Here is a 23,003-nt window from a genome sequence, read left to right on the forward strand (position 1 = left end):
GCGCTGATGTGGCGAGAAACATGCGTCATGCTGCTCACGTCATTGCTGTCTTGCAGTGAAGCACGCCTTCTTTTCCACAGGCGCACATTTCAGCTAACCACGAGACAGATTTTTTTTTTTGCGCTGGCAGCCGCGAGGCTGGGGTACTCAGCTTGTCACTCATTAGTATGGCTACATTACATTGCCTTGTGGTTCCTAGGGGCCATCGTTTCTGCGGATTTGCGGCTAAATCGAGAATTGGCACATGGCACCCAAAGTTTTCGAAGTAACCGGGCTGGTACTGACCGCCGCTTCAAATTATCCACTCAAATTTACATTGCAAAATACGGAGCCAAAGAAATCCTTCTAATTATGCGGGATTTCGAAATAACAGAGTTCGAATTAATGAGGTTTTACTGTACTGCCCTCACATCGATTCATCATTTTTTAAGTTTAAAAACTTGTTATACCAGCTTATATGCTCTAAGTATAGTAAATTTTAAAACGTAACATATTTCACAGGTTATCACTTGCATTCTGCCGAAAGTGAAATCCTGCTACAAACTCAACGTTGCTTCCACTCCCCTTTGAACCAAAAAGAATGACATATGCATATGCCTTGTTTTAACTTTTAAAATATTGCGCTGGTTAGTTGGGTCATGACAAATATGCTCATTTTTCTTTATAATATGTGATATAAACTATTCGAATTCGCTTCGGCCAAATCACTATTTGCTCCGGATTCGCTTCGCACCTAAAATTTACTATTCGCACAAGCCTAACTAAAGGTGACTTTTTATGTTTTACCTTCTTTATTTGGTTGAAAAATTATGTAAACCCAGAGTCTTTACACCTTGTTTCACTAGTCTTATGCTCATTTAACCTTATGTTCCATTTCAATTGTGGGCTGAAGAGTTATTTCCTACACTGATTTAGAGGAGCACTATATTAACACAATAGTGTTGAAGAGCTCATTTTGAAGAAATTCTGGTGTCGGCATTGTTGGTCGTGAGCAAAAAATCAGCATTGTCCATGAGCAAAAAATCGAGAAAGATGCAAATAAATGAATAAACATCTTTGGTTTGAGTGAGAATCGAACCCAGGCATTCTGTGTGGCAAGGTGTTCTACCACAGAGCCACACTATTGCTTGAAACTGTTCCGGAAAAAAAACACTGTATGAATGACATGTAGTGGGAGTGGTCTCTTTAACGCATTTTAAATTTGAAATATTGTGTGGCAGAAGCATAGGATCACACCAGGTGTCAAAACGTGAATTGCACAACGAGTGGGCGTTTTAGAGACCCACCCATTAAAAAAATCGTCAGGCCTGCTGGAACACGCAGCACAGTGGCAGCGAAAGCTGGAAGAGCAGCCTTTCTAGAGCCCCTTGTAGACTCCCTTGGGGCAACTAATGCATATACACATGCAGAGTACCCACTACACCATAGAACATAGTAATTTTTATGGAGTGGGGAAGCGTCTACTATGCCATTATTCGTCATTCTGAGGAGAAGCGTGGTGCCCACTACACATCTTTACAAGACATTATGTGCACTTTGTTTGTGCTGTGGCTGATGACGATGAAGAAGTATGGCAGGGTCCTTTGTAATGGGTTAGAAGCATTCAAAAACCCACTCGTGCAATTCGCATTGTGTGACACCTGGTTGTTATTTTACTCTTCTACCACACTGAATTACATATGTTAACATGATTCCTTGCCTGGCATCACGCCTGTACAGGATCTCTTTGCGAAAGAGTTTGAAGCACTTGCAAGGCTCTGTGGTAGAATACTCGACTGCCACACAGAGGGTCCGGGTTCGAATCCCATCTGACCCAATGATTTTTTTTTCATTAATTTTTTTTCCCCTTATTTCGCGCAATAGCAGTTTCGAACACCTGTGGCGGCGGACAACTACGGCACCAAATTTGGCTGCTGTTGTGACCTCATGACAGCTTTTGCTGTAAAAGCACTCAGGCATAATTAATCATCATCAGCAACAGCATCAACAAAGTGTGCAGCAGCGCAGGTGCGCACGGCACCTTGTGAGCATGTAGTGGGCACTTCACGGATTTGCAAAAGGAAGAATTATGGCGTAGTGGACACTTCGCAACTGGATAGTTTCTGTCATTCTGGATAGTTTGAAACGTCCAATCCGATGTTACGTGCACAGACGTAACACTGCAGAGCCAGTCTAGTGACAGAGAAGATGATGTACACGGGGCCCGATACACTATTGCGTTCTACTCTTGAAGGAGAAGCTGAAACGTCCTCCAAGTTCTTGGTTTAGGCTGATAAATTATTTTTTTATAACTTTATTACTGTTCATTTTGAGATTATAGCTTCATTGATAGCAGAGAAAATGAACATCAAAGTATTATTTTTGAATTTCACATTGAAATCCCAGAATCTGAACGTCAGTGTTAAGCCATGGATTTCAAAGTTTCATATTTGGGCCACATTGGCTCAGGGAAATTGGCTCCTGGTTGGTAAAGTTTCCCAACCCTCAGCAAGTCTTCGGGTCCCTTATAACACAAGGTTCACTTTAATGATGAAGGATTATGTAGGCACTAGCAGACGGTCAAAATCTGCAAGGTCATGGCGAGCTTGTGCGTGAATTTTAAGGCGGCAGCATTTCCAGAAATTTTTCTTCGTTTTGCACAAATCCTCTTGTTCAGAGTGGCGCTTTTTGTATTGTGGAAGGGTAATTTACCAATATGGGTGAAATTATTTTTTTTCTATAGTGTCCCTTCGTATTGACACCTGCAGATTATTTCGATTGAGGCCGTAACACGCAGATGTGGAGGCATACTTAAAAATTTATTTGCATAGAAAATAAAAAAAAAGAAAATGCCGCAAGGCTGCACAATTTAATTTGTTACAAAGAATCGAGACAAACGGCGAGACATACAACAGTAAGAACCTGTCTGGCATAAAATTCCCCAAAATTATTGGAGTTGTCCCGTGATCTAGCTTTGCTAAAGCTGGATTTACATGACAGACCAATTGGTAAAGTGGCGTATGATGTATGCATCGGATCACTTTGCAGCTGGCATTCCTACGACAAGAAGTTCACGACAAAGTGAACAAAATGACAAAGCGAACTAGCCAAACTTTCACTCGACAAAGCATGGGTGTCAATGCGAAGACATAGGAATGCTGTGTTCTTTCACTCCTGGCTATCCAGCTCACCACCTGAGCAGGCTGCTTTTATACTAGCAATTCAACTGAAGACAGTTGTGCTATGCTAAAGCATCTTGCAGCAACCATTTCTGTGCTTCTAGCTGATATCTCAATGGTAATTTAGTTTTCAGGTGTATGCTGGGCCTGTACGAGTGTTGTTGTAGCAAGCAATGCATGATCTCCCAATATGTATTTCGCAAGTTTAAAGCGCAATTCGGTGTGTCATGCAAATCCAGCTTGACTGTTGTGGCTTGATAGATGGTAGCTTATCATGCATTATTAAAAAAAAAAAACAAAAAATACTTTAATCGGCCCTCAAAACACTGGGCACATTCCAGTGGTGGTATGAGTATAGACAGTGAACACATTGCACACGTGTGTCCAAAAAGAAAAAAGGGCATATCGTCAGTCATACTCAAAAAACGGATCACATAAAATGCTTTTTCCTTAAAAGTGAAAAATAGCATATATGTATATATATAAACATTGTGATGTGTTGTCATCACATAGACCTGTACACGATACACATGCAAAAAATACAAACCTCCAGTATGTATATATAGTGTAATAAAGCCGCCTCTAAATCAAAACAGGTGGAAAATGTAGCGTTGCAACTCGCAGGCGCAACTGCAACCTCCTCTTGAATGTGAAGCACGCTGTGCAGCCATGAGAATTAGCCGCTTCAAATGACTGGCCAAAATGAGTGCATAGCAGGTACAGCTACGCTGCAAAATACAGCAGTGTTAAAAAAAAACAGAGGAGGAAGGGCTCAACAAACAAAAATCATGCACACAAAACAAGTCAAGCCAAGATGTCCCTTTTCCTTGATGTCGATTTTTGCCAATCGGAGTCTCGTTAAGTCGTACACGGCATCTGACAGGATTTCTTCGCCGATTCGGGAGGAAGCGACGGCATAATTTCCTGTTGCACTGCAAAGGTTCCCTTGCCTGTGTCAGGTCCCAGCTGCAGCGTGCTTGCAACTGCTGCACCAATAAACGAAAGTCTTGGCCATCGATCTGCAAGCTAGCGTTCTACAAAAGTGACGTGGCAGCCTTGTCAAAACACCCGTGCCCTGCGCGTCACTCTTCCGGGTGGTGTGTGGCAAGAGGCGGCGGAAGTGACTGGTGTAAAAAAAGTCTCTGAGCACACTCGCTAGGAAAACAGTGAGCAGCGGCCAGATGAGTTGGGGTAGGGTGGGGAGCAGCGAGGGTCATGAGTTGCGTAGCTGTATGAACAGAGCCTCCTTGGGGAAAAGGCCCAGGTCACGCAGCGTCAGAGAGTGGTCCAGGTCACTCAGGTTGCGTCGCGGAAAGTTGGTCACCAGCTCGTGCGTCTCCTCGCCGAATCCGTTAGACGATGCGTACAAGATGAGTGCCTGTGAAAGTGAAGCATGGGAAAAAGCCAGGTTAGTAACAGTGTCCATAATGCGGCCTGTTATCCGAGCAAGCCAGTGTAACATGGTGATAAACAGTGGCCGTAAACAGGTGATGTCTCTGGCACCTATGTTCTAAGAATGGGTAAGTATGAGGGCACGATAATGTAAAACTACAGTAGACTCCCAGTAAATAGAAATCTCATAAATGAAATTGTTGATTAAATGGAACAACTGCCTATAATTAAGGGTGTGCGAATATTCAAAATTTCGAATATTTTTCGAATAATCTTTGCTATTCGATTCGATTCGCACTGGAATTTTACTATTCGAACTTCCCAAAAACAAATACAGTAAACGTGCGATTAGAAGTGGTCCCTAGATTTTCAATATGCTTCACCTCATCACACCCCGGTATCGCGGCAAAGCTGCCTTTCAAACGCCGCTACGGTCAAAATTTGCCAAGACACAGTCAACGTCCGATTAAAAGTGGTCCCTAAATTTTCAATGTGCTTCACCTCATCACACCCCGGTATTGCGGCAAAGCTGCCTTTCAAGCTCCGTTACAGTCGAACTTGCCAAGAGAGTCAACGACCGATTGGAAGTGGTCTCTAGATTTTCAATATGCTTCACCTCATCACACCCCGGTACTGCGGCAAAGCTGCCTTTCAAGCTCTGCTACGGTCGCAAATGTACTAACTCAAGAAAACGCTGGTTCCAACATGGAGATGAGAGAGATGTGGCAGAGGTGGGGGCTAGATTAATGCTGTTTTGGACCTGAAATTTCGGCAGGAAGTCCGAAAAATCGGAAGCCGAAGCTTTTTAGCATCCAAAATTTCAGATTTTCTTATATATCGACGTCTACGAGGCAGATTTGGTACTCCGGACTTGAAGGGAGCACACCCTTGTCCGCCACATCAGTTGGGCTTCCACAGAAGGTGAAAGAGGAGGAGAGGCTGAGGAAATGGCATCTTTGCCTATCACGTGTAAAGTGTTGTCGGCAACACTTTGGTTGCACCAAATCATGTACATAAATAGAATTCGGCCTTTACATTGCCTCATTTTTGATAAGACAACTATGAAACACCACCCTGCCAGTGCTTCATCAACCTAGTGAAAAGAAACACTTTCATGTTGCTATCTCATAAGAATATGCTTAGGAATCCTCTCTAACTTTTTTTCTGCAATTTCGCTTCAAAATATTCGAAAAATATTCTAGAAATATTCCAGAAATATTAGAAAAATATTCGATTTGATTCGCACTCACACTTCAATATTCGAATTCGCTTCCCGCCCAAAATTTTGCTATTCGCACAGCTCTACCTATCATATAATTGGTTTCATACTTGAATCTCAGGAAATGGAAGCCCTATTAAATGGAACAGATTTTCCTGGTGCTTTCAGGCAAGATTCTAGTGTACGGTATTGCATTCTGTTTCTCTCCCATATTTGCCATAAGCAATTGGTGATTGGTTGAAATTTTCCGGGGCCATTTCCATTACGCTTCTTTGCCACAGGATGCAACGAAAGCCACCTTAACACCCCATTTCAATATATGCCAAACAAAAGCAGACTATTAGGAAAAGCCTTTACTGAGAACAATCTGCCTGCTGATTGTTCTCGCATCGGGTAGCCATAGGTTGGCAGCAAATATGAATTTATTTGCAAGTAGCTATTGTACATATACATGTGCTGCTTGGTCATATAATGGCCATAGCACCATTCCTTCTCTTTCAGAATGAAATTCGACACCATCTTCAAGTTTTTTCAGTATAACTTAGCATAATTTCTGCATACACAATTTTGATGTCTCAGGTTTTCCAGTATTCAGTATGTGCATCGAAACAACTGGTTGCAGTAACTGTTGTTACAACCTCAACAGAAACACTGCAGTTTTGAATATTGCAGAGAAATGCACATAATGAAACATCAAAAAATGCATTGCTATCGTGCTACTGTTTCAGATGGCTGCTAGCTAGGGTCACTCCTACAAGGCGAACTTGTGCTACTCAGTGCTCCTCATGCTGTGAATCTTTGCAGGAACTAACTAATTCACTACAAGGTCACCTGCAGGTTAACTGCGGCTCATAAGCGTTAGCAATGTGAATGCCTAATAATACATGCATTTGTGAAAGCCCTGTCACATGCTCCCACATACCTTCAGCTTCGATGTGCATGGAAAGCTCATCACTTTCCTCGAGCCATCCGGGAATCGAATCATCAGCTCTGATTTTTCATCTGTGGAGATGGGACAAGGGCATAAATTCAAAACTGTGAGCAGCAGATGGTGTGGTCACAAGCGCATGAACACACTACATTGGCATAGAAGAGGAAGGCTCTGGTGACTAGCAGACCATTTATTACTGCAAGATTCTGCCTGCGTTTAGCCAATGTGTACATTGTGGGCACTACAAGACGTAAGTATGGCAAATTATGTTAAACTATGGCTGTTGTCATAGTTCTGCAATGAACTATAAGCTCACCCGACTCGCTTCCCAGGAACCTCTTCCACTCGTCAATATCGGATTTTGCGTTACTGGCCTCGCCCTTGATCTTGCAGTCCCTGGTGGGTGGCGGAGAATCCACCTGCATGCTGCTGTGGTTGCTCGTGTGCGCATGCCCTGTTTCAGTGTCCGAGTCAAAGGTCTCCAGGTCACTTTGGTCATCGTCCGATGCGGAGTCATGTGTCCGGGCACTATTCTCCCGTAGGGATGCTTCGATGGCTGCCCGCATCTGTGACTCTTCGTCTTCCTCTACGATGCTCTCCTACAACAACGGGACAGGATTTGAGACAGGACAACTGAAGTAGTGTAGCTGTTATTCTATGATCAGCAAATATTTGGAGCTCACATTTCATTTCATTGCAGTGTACAGTTAAACCTCGATGTCACGAACATCAATATTCTTAATAAACAAAATTCTTAATATAACTAAGTATTTCAGTTTCTACAACTTCCTGTACATAGCACAACATGTATTTTTGACCTCGGGAAAGACAGTGTATTTATCCGAAATTTCAATATTACAAAGTGTTGCTGCTGCAGCAGGAGACCAATACAATAATCAAAAGTTCTGCTGGCGCTAGTGGTCGTATAGTTGACTTGCACGAATTTTTTCTGAACGCATTCTTCAAATTCAATCTAAAAGCATCACATCCTTGAAGTGTGGCGACAACATTATGACAATTCATTTTTTTCAACGAAACCAAGCAATGACTGCAAAGTATTACTCCTCCCGCACGTTCCACAGCATATCGTTGCATACAGCTGAAATGTGAATGGGACAGTGTAGGTACATTGTTCATTGCCCAATGCAACAGCTATGAAATATGTAGCAGCACAAGGACTCGTGTGCCGCTTTTTTCTGGTATGGATGCTTCACAGAGAAAACGTTCATTAACCAGGAAAGTGTAAAAGATGTTTCTAAGGGTGCCTTTTGACTGGAATATTGTCATGACTAACTTTCTTTGTGCGAAGCTACAAAAATGTACAGGACACTGCGAGAAAAAGACTTGTACGGAACACCAGAGCATGTCTTTCTCTTGCTGCATTCAGTACATTTTTGTAGTTTTCGCAAGGAAAGTATATCATGTTCAAATAGTCTATTGACAGGTTTTTCTGGAATATTGTCCCCAAAACAGTTGCAAGCTTAAGGGACACTGCATGCATACCTTTTTGGCAGTGGGTTTTACTTTCTTTATTGGAGGATTGACAGCAGAGCCATCGGGTGTCGGATGCTCTGCCAGGAATTCAGTGACTGCAAGGAGCAAGTGGCGCCACATTCTCATTTCAGGAGCCAGCGTCAACCTACCATAAATTAACACATAGAACAGATGGGCATTACACCCACTGGTATTCGAGACGTGCAGCGCTAACATCATTCAAATTAATTCCACTTGAGGAGGTCACATTCTGTTTAATGTCATCCAACGTTCACTTTCAGTAAGACTTCAGTGCAGCGTAACATCCCCGAAAATAGCTGTATGTGACAAGCAAATCTGCCGCCCACTCTGTCAATGATGTCCCTAAAGCCGACTCTGACATGATGTGTGCCATCCTGCAAGGCTCTCTTGCCGTGCCTGCTATTGCTGTCTTCAATAGCTAAAAGCGACGTCTCCCAATTTGACTGAGAGAATGCAGACCAATTACCAGTGAAGAAAGCACAAGCACATCGGCAACTTTTGGCCTGCTTCATTTTGTTGGCTTAAGTTCGATAGGGGTACTGACATGAATATTTTCAGTTGTCGTTTTTTTGCGTCAAATGAAAGGTCAAGCCCCCAAGAGCCTAGAAAAGGTATTGCTAAGCGCGACTGCGCCCTGGAAAAGTAATTACAGTATGTTTTTAAAAGCTAGTTTCGGTTCCTACTGTACCTTCACGTCACAACACGATATGAGCTTCTTTTCACGTGCTCGCACAATATATAGTGACGTTTCCACGGCCGCTCCGCGCCGTGGCTCCGTTGGTGACGTACAAGCGGCCATTTTGGAAGTTTTGATGACGCACATGCGGCCATCTTGGAAGTTTTGGTACCTGACGTCACCACAACTAGCCAGACTGCTGCATGAAGTCACCGGAAATAGTACTGTAGCCTGACGTCAAACTAGTGTCGATGTCAGTAGGTGCGCTATGGAAAAATTGACTTTAATATCAAATTAAAAATATCTTATCAGCATTTGCTGAGCTTCACACTTGCTCAGAGCCGTCTCTACGTGCAGGAGGTTGGTATGGCGGAGTAAACTCGCCTTCAAAAAAAGGTGTCAGTACCCCTTTAAGATGATTACTCATATACACTATTTGTTCAGCATACAGACTAATAGCCATTTTTTGCACCACGTGGGGCAGCAAAATAAAAGCAATTCCTCAAATGAACGAAATAGCAGACAGTGTCAACAAAATCTTTCTGAAATATCGTACAGCAAGAAAGCAAAGAAAATTGTACAATGAGATACAATGACAATAAACCTGCAATACAAGTGACATGCGTAAATAGACAGACAGAAACACACAAATCACGTAACTGAATACTTATAACTCACTGTACCTGCATCACAAAACTTGACAGCATCCACCTGATTCCAAGACAGCACCTTTTCACCTAATCAGAAAAAGTGAGAAAGGCTGAGATGCAACAATGCTACATTTGGAAAGCTGGTACGTACAGCACAGCAGAGTGTTGGACAGCCTAACAGAGTTTGGACATAAGCTGTCAAATAGGTTTTGGCCAAAGCTTTATGTACTAGTGTCACATCCCAACCTATATGTACTCTCAGCATCGATTTAGGAGGTCATGACAACAAGCCATGTCTCATCATTTGGGGGTGGAAATGTGAGAGTGGGACAGAAAATTGTAAGGATACAGACAGCCTATTTGAGTGGCTAAGCTTAAAACACTTAGGGAGGGGCTGTACTGTGGTGCTCAGGGTCAATTTTGACCAGCTGTGGTCCTTTAATGTCCATCCCAAAGCTTATCACACTATTATTACTGTTGTAATTCGCCACCATCGCTGTGCAGCATTGGCAGTCAGAAGTTGAATTCATGACCTAGTGCTCAGAAGGATGCCAAATGAACCTCTGTAGTGGGCATATAGTCAATCTGCAACCTCACTACAGTGAAGCTTATATCAGTGACAATCACTTCATTCCTGAACATGGTATTCTGGCTCTTGCTCACGCGCCTCACCGGCAAGAGACAAAGGTGCAATAGGTTGCTCACCAGTCCTCGGGTCCAGGATAGCCACGTAAGGATAATCAACAACTTTGTAGAAGAGAACGTACCGCTGTCCTTCTTCACTGTCCTGATAGACCTGAAACGTATGCACGTAAGCATAGTTAGCACTGTTATGACTGGTCTCCAGCACGAACATTTGTACTAGGCAGTCAAATATGTTTTCAAGCACCTTATTAAAGAGCGAAACCATTTTAAATATTCAGAAAGACCAAAACCCATGCGCTTTTCAGTAGCGGACATGAGCTAGCATGCCTGTATGTTTGGGCATCTGTTTGTGCAGTGTTTGCGAATTCAAAACCCTTTCCCTTTCTTTCGGACACGCGTTGCATGTGGAAAAGCTAGAGTGGCTGCAAAAAGCAGCAAGCCTGAATATGGTGACTAAGCAATGACTGTGTGCGCTTCAGCCATTAATTTTCCCCGAATTTCTCAGCCAAGTTTCCAGAGAGGATGTGAAATTGATTGGTTAGCTTCTGCTTTTTAATTCTCTTGCAGCTTTTCAGGCTGATCGCTCTATGTAATGGCTTACATAAATATCTTGTTCTTTTGTTCTGCAATGGTTCGACAACGTCCACATACTCTCTAATGATCAAGTGGACAAACTCCAGGTTGTTGGGGCAACTCTGCTGCTGCAACTAAGAGGTGTCTTGCAACAACACATGAGCAATGCGTAACTTACACTGGTAGACATAAGTCAGACTGCCTTATTAGTGAAAAGGAAAACTCACTTTGTGCATGCAGGCATTACACACAAAATGTGACGAAGTACAGAGTTAAGAATGATCTCAAAGCAATCCTCATAGTCATCATACTGTGACAGTACAGCATTTTTAAAGAGATAAAATTGAATCCCGTTTATCACAACATGAACAAGAACAAGGAAAGATCAGAAAATAACAAATTAATTGAAAACACAGTACCTGCCAAAAGACGAAGTGTTCCGAGATGATGCTTTTGATGGTGGAGTTGCTCCACACGTCTCTGTTGAGCACCTGACATGCAAACTCCTGCACGTTCTGCACATTCACCATCAGCCAGCGATTCTTCGCCCTGCCGACTTCCCGAGCCTAGAAAACAAAGTAAGGCGGCCATAAGGTCGGTAGCAGAGGAAGTTTTTGGAGTTGACCCTCCCCCCGTTCTTTTCTGTTCTTTGCACGCAAGCTTGCTCTTCTCCTCGTCCACCTTTGGCATTGAGGGAGAGTGAGCAAGGCATACAGTACTCACGGACTGAAACGCGAAAATTTAGGGCTATGTGACGCAAATACTACTTCATTTACAGCGTCTACAGTTTGTGTCATATCGGCATAATTTTGACTCGAACACTTACAACAAAGCCAACATTACCTTTAGTGGCCATATTCCAAGTGACATGACGCTGTTATCACGAGTCACTGCTCAGTGCTCATAGCAGTCGTTATATTAAACAAAAACAATATTGTGTTTCAATCCGTGAGTACTGTACAAAAGAATGCTGCTAAGGAAGGCAGTTGCTGCCCTGAGGAAGACAAGTCCTTTGTCAAGATGTTGGTCCCAACGACCTTCCCTGTTTAACTGATTTCTCATCGCTTCAAGCTTCCATCTTCCCCTGAACTTCTGCCTTGCTTGTGTTACTTATTTGTTTCTCCTCACTAACTGCTAGAACATTCTCCTGCTCTTCTGTGCACTATTTCGTAATGTTTCTTCCTACAGAAGGTGAAAAAACAGTATGTCATTCTTAAAATGACAGAAATAATTGCGTATGCATTGGAAGCCCCGGAAACAAGAAAGCACAGGCTATGAGGGGCTTTGGTTTAGTTCTGACTACATAGAGTTCATTAACGAGCATTCAGTGCCACACACAAGTGCATGAGGTGCATATCACCCTCACTGAAATGTGGTATTACTATGGCTGGGAATCGAACCAGCAAAATAATGCTCATCAGCAGAATACCATAGCCACTAAGGCATTGTGAGAGGTTGACCAAAAAGGAAGATGCAAGAAATAAAGGGAGAAAAGGAGTTTGTGCTGTCTTAGTAAGAAAGGCAAAGAAAATGGTCAAGTGTACTATAGTTGATTAAAAAAAGAGAACACATATAATATGCAACACACTCACACATACAATGCATGCACGCACACCCACACACAGATATAACACTGCTAGATTTGGGAGCTTACCGATTCAAATGAGCCCCTGTGCATGAGATCCAGTGGTGGCCTAAAGAGATCTTCTAGTGTTTTGCGTTTCTTGTATGATGGGCTGTCAGTGTCACCCTGCAGCAATTTTTCTTCCTGGAGTCCTAAGATATGAAAAAAAGAGAAATAAAATAAAACACAGATCTATGCGTGAAAGAAAGATTTAACACCGAGTTTTGCCCCTAACAACAACAAAATGGAGCGACCTTGACCCTTTGGTCAAACTCATACAAAATGCTCCATCCTCGGGGAGGATTTTCCACGCTAGCTTGTTTTGCATAGCCACAGAAAACAAAATATCTGCAACATAGCTTTGTTTTGGGGGCTGTTTCTTTGTTGTGGATTTGCTACCTTTCTAATTCCCTGAATATGTTTATGTATGCTTGCATTTGTATAACTTCACTTAGTTCAATTGTTATTGTTAATCAGGCCATAAATGATACTAACCTTCCTCAGTTGATATTTGCAACATGTCCCATAAATATTGTAAGCACTATGTCTTTACCATTTTTTATATGGCATTTTTCTTTGACCACAATAGAGATTGGCAGCAATAAAAAAATGGACTGTGTGTAGGAATGCTCTCAACGCTTTTCAGAGGTTATTGTTTTCAGGGACTGCGTCCCCTTTTTCTTCTGTGCATAACACAGTGACATGGAGGACATAGCGATACTACCACATTCAGTGCGCGCAGCGCAGTAGCCCTGCTAGTTCCATGATGACAGTAGTTCTTGCAACTTCCTGACTATATGTACTGGGATTCATGGAAACAATAAGTGGAATACTTTGGAGAATGTTATTGTGCATTTTTCCAGTCAAATTAAAGCAGACATATGGGGACACATCTTTTGAAGCCCACCCTACAATAGAAACTTTTTATTCTCGCCTCCCTATATTCTATCTTGTGGGCCACACAGGTTTCTCATGGTACAGACACGACATGCTTGTTACCATAAATGCCATTCAGCTAAGGACAACAACTACCACCAGCCCACTTAGTGACAGCAATGGCATAGTGAAACGTGTTGTTAAATCAGTACATTCACAAAGAAATATATTTGCTATAGCAATAAAAATGCATGCAGCCAGTGAGTGGTCTTGTTTTCTCACCAATTAGTATTTGTTTCTGTTAGACGTAGGTCACTGAGTCAGTAATACCCGTGCCACACGGGCACAGAAAATGACATTCGGTAGTGAAGGCATTCAGTTCCCGAATGACATTTTTTTCGGCGGAGCTGCTACACGTCCAAAGTATTTTTGGGGGTTTTACTTTAAACTTGAACAAATTACAGCTGCATTTAACTTTCAGTTGCACTAGTAATTCATGGCACAGGTCAAGAACACAATCAGACACTCACTTGTCTCTGCTTGGAAGTCACGGAACCTATCAAAAACACTGTAGGTGGCTCGCCTTGGTGCATGGTACCCTAAACAGGCAAAAACAAAATGGTTGAAATTGCTGATCATGGCACACATCATTTATTTGTAAACGAAAACAATAATTACCCAGCATTACAACTTGCGCACACTATGTTTTACAATTTAACTACTGAATACTTACCATAGGGGAATGGGCCATCAACCAAGACTTCCCTTACAGGAGGAATCGGTGGTCTGACGTCATCACTAGAGAACACAAATGGCGAAAAACCCGTCAAAAGTTTGCATCGCAACATGATTGCTCAGAAAAAATGCTTTGGTTACTAGCTGTCGATTACTTATTTACAGCAAATGTGTTAACAGTGCTGCCTCTAACAAAGTCTGAGAATTTATGAACACATGCTTTGCTCACGATCATAAACACACTGCAAGTGACAGTCATGCACAGGTTTCTGTTGCAATCATGAGAGGTATGTGGCCCTCGGTACACCTTTAGCAGAGCAAATAACAGCGGCTAAGTTCACTGGACTGAATGCAGTGTTGCCCTAGCGTCCTTATGACTTCCGCTGGTCGTAAACACCGTCTCTCAAATAGGTCGGCGACGCACAGGTATCGATTTCTTTGCGCCGCAGCACATAGATTCAGCGCTGTACAAGGGTTGACTAGTAACGCGTATAACGAACGACACCACCCCGCAACATTAACTAAGTTTAGGCGCACATCAATTCCTAATGAAGCAAAACGCGTACGCGCTGACTCACTCAGGTGCGGCTACGGGGGGCGGCGGCATATCCGAGCTCGATGCCAGGGCTGCTTCACCCGAGTGAGAGTTGGACGGTTGCGTCCAGTCCGAGTCCACGTGCATGTTGATGGCCATTTCAAGATTGCCGTTGCAGGCTTCCAGCATCTGCTTGGCCACATTTTCGTCCGCCCCTACGGAAACAAAACGAAGTGGCGTATTGCCGATGTAATCACCACAGACGATTACGAAACACACCGGTCAGTTCGGCGAACGCAGCAAAGCTCGCCGATCGCATCAAAAAAACAGTTATGTTCGTTACATATTGACGACAGCATACGTTCTTAATTATAAATTCGAGAATAATGGCATGCAGACTTTAGAGCGACAAGCGAAGACGCGGACAAGCCTCACGAACGGAAGCTTCACGAAGAGTGCCGAATCAAGGTGAGTAGAAGCAAACGCAGGAGAGACAATTTCGCGAAAACATCGATCGGGCATACAGGAAAAATTACAGTACGCACTAGCCACCCCGTTTTTTTCGAAAACAGCTGGCACTGACTCATCGAATGTGCCGAAGCAAATGTCAAGGGACAAAGCAGCCGAAACAAAATAGTCAGCTTTAAGGGCATATTTGTCCCAGCACAAGCACGCTAGTTACCGCATCGATAGAGTAGTAAAAATAATGTCACGTGTTACTATCAATAAGTAAAAAGAAGCGCTACCGTACCAGTGACAGCACAGAAATTTTCTATCAAATTGATGTTTGAACTGGCAGACGAAGACGCCATTTTTACGAGCTTGCGGATCCGCTCCTCTTTGGTCTGGCTATTGAAGGATTACGAACGTAAAACAAGGATAAATAATTTAGGCTATATGTACAAATATTACTTTTAAAATTGTTTATAAAGTAACTTTATTAGTCTTAAATAAATTTCTAGACTTCAATTTAGCAACATATGACACGAGAGCCACTTTTACTTTGATCTTATATATGTGGTAGCGTGCATGACAAACTTCCAATGATTCAGCGTGTGATAAAATTATCAGCATCCCATGGAGCGTCCTGCAATCTTAGCATGTAGGCATCGATGTCTTTAAGGCCATGCCATACATATCGTTAATTAATAAGGTCATCTACGTCTAATGTCCGCGCGCTTTTTAAAACGTATCTCCGTCCGCACGGAGATAAGACTGTCGACTCCCAGCTTTACAGTTGTCGCGATAGATTTAAACGGGTTATCGGAAGCGAGATATGTTTTTCTTGAAGTTCGCCACAGTACTGTGTCAATCGCGAAGCAAGAAAGACAGTTCGCAGGCCGGATATGGGTCGTCCACGCAACGCGACATTGTCTACGCGAAACAAGTGCGTTGCACTCCTGTTGTTGTGCAGCTTCGTTTGTCCCTTGTATGCGACAACGAATAACGGTAAGTGTTTCAACGTGTTCTTTATTGCGTACAAAAACGTAACGGGCGGGGAAGGACAAAGGACCGTCATTTGGTCTGAAGAGTTGATCTTGTGCAGTTATAAGTTATAATCCGTGCCCCGAATTCACTACACGTAACGCTGCAGTTAGGGCACAATACACCGTGAGTTAGGGGGTCGTGAGCGCTTTCAGAAGTCCCTGATGCAATCAGATATTATTATTGTAAAAAAGAAAACATGAATAACGAGTGACACGCCTGCCAGCTTCTTTAATTCACTATCTTGCAGGATTGTTTCACTTTATCTGCCGCGTTTCATGGTCTCATTATGTCAGCAATGATATCGGCGTCGTTAAAGATTCTGAAACACACGCGTGCAGTTGGTGAGTGACTAAGCTCATGAAGTACAGATAATTCTTAGTCAGAAACGCAGTTACACTAATCATTGCAGTCATCGCATCTCACCCCGCAACCGCTTCTCTGCGATCAACTTGAAGAGTGGTAAACGTTGCCGTCAAACAGTCACAGCCATATCGCTTCCGGCCTGCATGACGCATATCAGTCAGTCAGTCACCGATGCACTATTTCTTAATTTATCATCGGGGCTGGATCTGCGATCGTGTGACACGTACGTCGCCTTGTCTTGTCAGTGCATGTTCTTGATAGAACGCTAGACAAGGATGCAGCTAAGGACAGGGGCCTTTGTCAGGCTGGTTTGCCTTTAGTCCTTACCCCTGCAGTGAGCTCTGTATTTTGTTTACTGTAAATGAAGTGTTATGCTACTTGCTTGGTTCTTCGCTGCGCTAGTGCGCTGACTGACTAAAGTTTCCAAGCTGTGTCGTGCGCGTAAAGGCAAATGCGTGCGCACGGGTGTTCGAAGGTGCACGCTGGTGCGATTCCATGTCAGTGCACATGTACTCCAGCCCTTCTTTGCTCCCAAGTTTATTTGTACTTCGGTTATAGATATATTTCATCAGCGCCCGGTCTGTCACGTTTTTCTCTTCACTGTATCAGCTATATTGTAAGTACATTTAAACACAACGCGTATGAACTAATTGTTGTTAGAATTTATGCATGCATGCACTTCGTGATGACACGTGACGATCTTGGATATTGGATCGATCAACTGTTATCGCTGCAAAAGCAGCGTTTTGTACGTTTTCTTGGTTTCTAGATCGAATACAGTGTGTGTGTGTATACACACACACACACTTGTTGTTTTATTTTTTTTAGGAGTATACTCCTAAAAAAATAAAACAACAAAAGAGCGGTATACATTCAACGAGCGACAGCGCGCGCGTGAGTGCAAAATGACACTCGTGCGCAGAGAGACGAAATTCTATATATCGCTCATTGCGTTCCGTCTCTTCGAACAGGACCGGATGATGAGCAGGGAACAGGGCCAGTGGCACTCGTTCACAATGCGGGCGTAGTCTCCAGCGTCCGATCTTTAATCCTCGACTTGGCGCCGTCTACGACCGCGGTCTCACCGTCGCCGCGCTCCGTGGCCGGTCGGCTGGTGCTGGAGTCCCTGGTGTTCCTGGCGGTGCTGGCGACCAGCCTGACGCTCTTCCCAGGCTGGTATTCGGTGTTGGTAGCGCTGTCGGCGTTGCTGTCGCTCTACCAGTCGGCCACCACGACGGTAGCGACCGCGCCTGCTGTCTTCACGGCCAGGGGAGACGCCACTCCGCTGAACGTCAATTGCCAGGTCTGCTGCTGTCGCTCATTGAATGCTTCCTCGTATGCGACTTTTATAGACGGTTTCGCTGCTTACAGGCACAGACTCTGGACGGCTTCCGGTTTCGTGCAATGACGTAGAATTGGCGGGGAACAAAAGCCTTGGCGGGTAGCCCGCAGATTTTCAACACTTCTCACCCTGTGCCTAGCCAAAGTTTCAAATAAAGATGCTTCTAATTTATACCCAACATTATAACAGTTAGTCCGTAACTTAGGCGCCTTCCTTTTATCTGAAGGCGGAAAAAGGGTCTTTCCTTACTCTGACATAACTTAAAAACACGCTTTCCGCTTCGGTGTTAGAGTGTGATAAATGAAGAACCGGAAGTTTCTTGGGGTACAACACGTGCTGCTACTATTGCAGTCTTGAAACCGTTTGTGTCGAAACCAGACAGTCCTGGTAATCACTTCCTCCTGTTGCGTAAAATTGATAGCAAAAGCCTGGTGCATCACTAAGTTCCATTTTTTATCTGAACGGGCGTGCGCAGAACGACCTTTAAACATTCGATATCAGGGTTACATGAGCTAGCGTGCAGCTGGAGAGCAGCGTTGCGTATCACACAGGACCGAGATGGCACAGGCAGGTGATGTTTTCTTTCTGTGCAGAACTATGGCACCGCCTCACGAAAAACTCGATAAGCAACGAGTGTGGCACTGGCGTCGTTACATATATACTAACACGTATCCTCATTTACACAAACTACACGCAATATATCCAGACAGATACACGAACGTGTGTCCCTGGTGCGGAAACACTCCATCCAGGCCCGTAGCCGGCGGGGAAGGGGGGCCCCGAAATTTTGGTGAAGTACGTGTTTTTACAAAAAAAAAAAATTACACCATCTCCCGCTAAAGGGGACCATGAGGCGATGCGAAGCCGGAGAACTTGCACGATCGCGTTTCGTTGGCGTTCGTTGGGCATGCTACCGACCTCGCGTTGTGGAAACGCGAAGAGGAACACTACGCGCGTCGCGTCTTCCCTCTAGCCTGGCCGTTAATTCTCACAAGGCGTGCGGGGAATGTCGACAGGCGCGCGAGAGAGAGGCAGCGTAGGAGAGGAGAGAGATGGGGAGGGGACGCGAATGCGCTGGCCCTCATCTCGGCGCTGCGCAGGAGAGAATTTCGGCATGTCGAGCCAACGCCATCTAGGTCGAGCCCGCATTTCAGAAAAGCCAGCCGAGGCAAGCGCTGGACTACAGTAACACTGTGCGCTGGACTGAACGCGCGCAGCGCTCTGCCATTTGAAGGAGAGGAGACTAGAGGAGGAGAGTAGCGTATGCGCCGTGAGAGCAGAAGCGAGAACACAGGAGAAGCGCAAGCAGGTGCTGGTAGAGAAGTGGAGAGAGTAACGCTAGCTGTTGGAGAGAGGGAAGGAGGAGAGTCGCGCATGCGTAGTGCGAGTGCGGACCACAACGCTGCGTGCGGATGACCACGCCGCCTTACATACCCCCGAGCAAGAGATACTTTGCATCTAAAATAAACTATGAAAATAGGTGATTTTCTCAAATAGTCAAGGTTTTCAGCAAGTGTGCTCCCCCGAAAAAATTTCCTGGCTACGTACCTGACTCCAACACTACCACATATATAACACATATGCCCGGAGAGATCGGTCAACTCTGGCAATGCACAACAAATACGAACGTGGTCGTGGGAGGCGCGACCTGCCGATCTGACCCTGCCAGCTGGCGACCCTAGGTCAGGCCCGACGAGCCGCTGTGGCCAGCGGGGATCTGGAAGAGGGAGCCGCCCCCGGTAATCCATCGATCTACTGCTTTGTTGCATTAATGGGACTCTAAAGAGAGAGAGAGAAAAGAACGATTTTTCTCGTATTAGCAAATTGCTCTTTCACAGTTCCGACATCACTACGCTTGCCGCGAGAAGACGGTTGGTATAAGCGGAAAAACGCGCAAAAAGAAATTGCGGGTGGCGTCGCCACCTTGAAGTTCTCGGCGTCTGCTAGGCTCTACGTAGGTCTTAATCAGTGAAAATGAAGTAAATTGTCCTCTGAGGGGGCCATAGACTTAACATATCAAGTTTCAGGAAATTTCGTTGAGCCAATGTCGCCAAAGTACGAAAAACATACTTTGAAATCCGCGATAAGACGCGCGGAGATTTCGGCGCGAAATTTAAAAATGAAACTTTGACCTTGATTTTTTCCGGTATCCCACCATCATTGGTGGCGTTAATTCCACCTATAATGGTGGAATTGACGACAATAGAGTTCTCAGAGCACAATTTAACAATCTATAAACAGATTCATTGTTTCAGTTTAGTTCATTCTTCTGTGCAGGTTCAGCTGCTGTGCGAGGTGACCCGGATGACACGCGCGAGGTTCCCGGTTGTGGCGACTCTCCTCAAGTCGGCGGCCAGGGGCGACCACCGGGGTGGTCCCTTCGTGCAGGCCATACTGGCAGGTCTCGGCAACGCCGACTGCAGCACGTTCTTCGGCTGCCCGCGGCACCGCATCCAACCCCTGCTGGCAAGGCAGCCTCAGCGATAACGTTCGATCGTGCCACGCACGTGTGACGCCTGCTTCCAACGGAACCTGTTGCTGCTCAACGCATGCCAGCCGCACTTCGTAATCATTCGACTAGAGCTATTGAACACGAGCTCGTGCTCTTCTTGCAGCTCAGGTGGAGCTACGTATATGCTACATTATTTGTAAAAAGAGAGAGACATACTTTATTTCGAGAAAAACAGAGAGGTCAACAGTATGCGCTTTTGTCTATGGTCTGCTACACTCTAAGAAGAGAGAAAAGGAAAAAAAAAGAGATAAAGATTACCTGTTACTCTTATTAGTGAGTCCTGACTTTTCACACTCTCATTAAAGGGGCCCTGCAACACTTTTCCAAGTAGCCATAGAATGGCTTCATTAAAGGAGCCTTGTTTCCTCACGAATCGATGACCGCAAAAATTTTTAGAATCCGTCCAGTACGAGCGGAGTTACAAACATTTGTGGCACGCTGTAATTGCTCTCTCTCGTCTTGACGAAAGTGCTGGAAGCTAAGCAGGGAGGGATGGCACGGGGGAATAAGGTACGCCACGAGCGCTTCGTGACATTGAGCATTTTTTTCTTTTCTTTTTTTTCCTTCGATCGTGCGCGCGCGCGGGCAAGTGACAGCCTCCCGCGGCGGCCGCGGTAACTACCGAGCTCGCCATGTTCGAATCAGCCAATGGAGTGGAACTTGTGTCAGTGACGCCGTAAGCACAATTTTTGTCGATAGAAGAGGAGGCGATTTTTAGCTGACTGAGAATTTTTTGTAAATCCCAGGCCGCGTGCTGCGCTATAATGTTTGGCTCGCGTGTTCTCGGGAGCCTCGACTATCGATCGGCAGCGTTTTCTGACCACGCTGAAAAAGTGTTGCAGGGCCCCTTTAAAGACCCACGTTAACTCTCCTCTCAAGAGTCACGCCTCCCATGGCTCTCCGAAGAGAGTAGAATGGTATCTCAAAGAGAGCTAACGAGTATATATGTAGCAAGTCGGGACTACCAAGGAAGAGTAAAGGGTAATATTTCTCTTAGAGTGTATACTCTGCGTATGGGGAAAATGAGAAGGGGAATGAAAGAGAGAGGTAGTGCGGATAACGATGATGATGTACTACGATGTACGTTAACATGCGATTTGCGTACACGTTCTACGCACGCGCTTAAACTACGTCACAATACGCAGATTTTAGTTCAAGTAGTACTTTTACTTCAATGTGAAAATAGCCACACGGGTGTCTGGGCACAAGCCTCCATGAAGCCTTCAGTTTGGGGATACAAGGCGAAGGGTGATCGTGTCGGTGAGAGAGATCAGTAAAAGACGATTAAAATATTGGTGGTTAAAAAGAAAATTTTTTTTTTTAATTTTTAACCTGCATGCAGTGGCTAGTAGTTGGTACAAGCGGCGATAGGTAAATACTAGAATCAACGTTAGCTATGTGCATTATGAAAAAAGAAAATAAAGTACGATTATCAAATGCACCAGAGAAGTGTTCTAAAAGACAACGGCACACGAGCAAGAAACAGAAATGTTAAACTAAAACCAGGCTCATACAGTACTGCAGGCCCGTAGCCAGGGGGGGGGGGTGGCTAGGGGCCCGGGCCCCCCCCGACATTTTGGTGAAGTAGGTGTTTTTACCAAAAATAATTAATAAAAATAGGCGTTTTTCTCAAAAAGTCAAGGTTTTCAGCAAGTGCCCTCCCCCCGTCCCCCGCCCCCCGAAAAAAATTCCCGGCTACGGGCCTGCAGTACTGGGATATCTTCATATGTAGCAGCGTATCTGTTTCCAAATTGTGGTTCTAGTAAGCGACGTTCCCCACCTGCATTGTGAATAGGAGGGAAATGAAAATTCTGGTGGGTCATGCAGGTTGATGCTCACTCAAATTGAGTCATTAAATCTTGTTATCCGACTACAATCGTAACAGTTTAAGTGACGTAAGATATCAAAGGATAGAACTTGCATGTTATAAAACAATGAAATATTCTGGTATTCGTGTCGTGGACGTGCTTTTATTTATTTTTTTTTGTAAAATGCGAATGAAATCGATATATCTACACTTTTTCTGAAATATGCTAAGTGAGTGCGAATATGAAAGCGGAATAAAGAATACGTAGCACAGCATGGCGATAAGAAATCGGGCGCTTGTAAAAGTGTATGTAGTGTCTCTACGAATCGTTAGATCAAGTCGTGAGACATCTAAAGGTGAAACGTACAGAGCCGGTGTTTAAAAACAAAACGAACTGATTTATTTGCTACACCAAGAAAGAAACGTCCACACAGCTCAAGTGGTTCGCTGGCGACTGATGCTCCGTGCCGACCTCCGCTGGGCTCTCCTCCTCGCCACCACCAACACACACACACAAACAACCACCGACACGTGTGGCATTGTCCCCCCGTTTTACGGCCCATTCAGTGAGACCCCCTTTCAGTGCTTCAAGGCCACGCACCCGGGGGCCGTATGCCACACATGTGGCTTTTCTCAGTGCTCGGATCTCCGAAGAAAAAAAACTGTCCGCGACACACTCCCCGCCGCAATGACAAGGTCATTTCCTTCGTTGAATCGTTAGTTCCAGGTGTCTTCTTCAATGCTTGCTTCGTCAGTGCTACGAGGCGCTCGTAAAACCTGCCCCACCATGGTGCATTGTCGCTGTAAATTGTGCTCGGAATGCCACGTCTTGCTATGAATCTCCTGAAGGCAAGAAGAAAAGAGGTTGTTGACATGTCGTTTACTAGCTCTAAATGAACCGCTCGGGTTACTCCGCAATGTGAACAAGGCGATGTAGCATTTCGCAGCAGATGCCCCCTTAA

The 23,003-nt window shown here is 44.6% G+C and overlaps 2 protein-coding genes across 2 annotated transcripts; one reads left to right on the forward strand and one right to left on the reverse strand.

Annotated features, from left to right (window-relative positions):
* Positions 1-2,790: 2,790 nt before the first annotated feature.
* LOC119387947 (UBX domain-containing protein 7) lies at positions 2,791-15,406 on the reverse strand. Its single transcript, XM_037655534.2, has 12 exons — positions 15,281-15,406; positions 14,573-14,744; positions 13,993-14,057; positions 13,790-13,858; positions 12,414-12,535; positions 11,179-11,325; positions 10,247-10,337; positions 9,575-9,628; positions 8,204-8,289; positions 7,017-7,299; positions 6,692-6,771; positions 2,791-4,536 (listed from the first exon to the last, which is right to left on the reverse strand). The coding sequence occupies exons 1-12, from the start codon at positions 15,339-15,341 to the stop codon at positions 4,372-4,374; spliced, it is 1,395 nt and encodes a 464-aa protein (XP_037511462.1). The 5' UTR covers positions 15,342-15,406; the 3' UTR covers positions 2,791-4,371.
* Positions 15,407-15,740: 334 nt separating this feature from the next.
* On the forward strand, positions 15,741-20,722 carry LOC119385218 (uncharacterized). Its single transcript, XM_037652725.2, has 3 exons — positions 15,741-15,978; positions 17,352-17,683; positions 20,000-20,722. Exons 1-3 carry the CDS (start codon positions 15,876-15,878, stop codon positions 20,207-20,209), a joined length of 645 nt encoding a protein of 214 aa, XP_037508653.1. The 5' UTR covers positions 15,741-15,875; the 3' UTR covers positions 20,210-20,722.
* Positions 20,723-23,003: the final 2,281 nt, after the last annotated feature.

Source organism: Rhipicephalus sanguineus, chromosome 3 (genome assembly GCF_013339695.2).
Source record: "Rhipicephalus sanguineus isolate Rsan-2018 chromosome 3, BIME_Rsan_1.4, whole genome shotgun sequence".
Lineage (NCBI taxonomy): Eukaryota > Metazoa > Arthropoda > Arachnida > Ixodida > Ixodidae > Rhipicephalus > Rhipicephalus sanguineus.

Coding starts and splice junctions, on each gene's coding strand:
- LOC119387947 (XM_037655534.2), bottom strand. CDS start 15,341: ATGGCGTCTTCGTCTGCCAGTTCAAACATCAATTTGATAGAAAATTTC. Junction 10,338..11,178: donor AACACTTCGTCTTTTGGCAG/GTACTGTGTTTT, acceptor CATACGTTTCAG/GTCTATCAGGACAGTGAAGA. Junction 7,300..8,203: donor TAAAACCCACTGCCAAAAAG/GTATGCATGCAG, acceptor CCGTTGTTGTAG/GAGAGCATCGTAGAGGAAGA.
- LOC119385218 (XM_037652725.2), top strand. CDS start 15,876: ATGGGTCGTCCACGCAACGCGACATTGTCTACGCGAAACAAGTGCGTT. Junction 15,979..17,351: donor GTATGCGACAACGAATAACG/GTAAGTGTTTCA, acceptor CTCTTCGAACAG/GACCGGATGATGAGCAGGGA. Junction 17,684..19,999: donor CGCTGAACGTCAATTGCCAG/GTCTGCTGCTGT, acceptor TCTTCTGTGCAG/GTTCAGCTGCTGTGCGAGGT.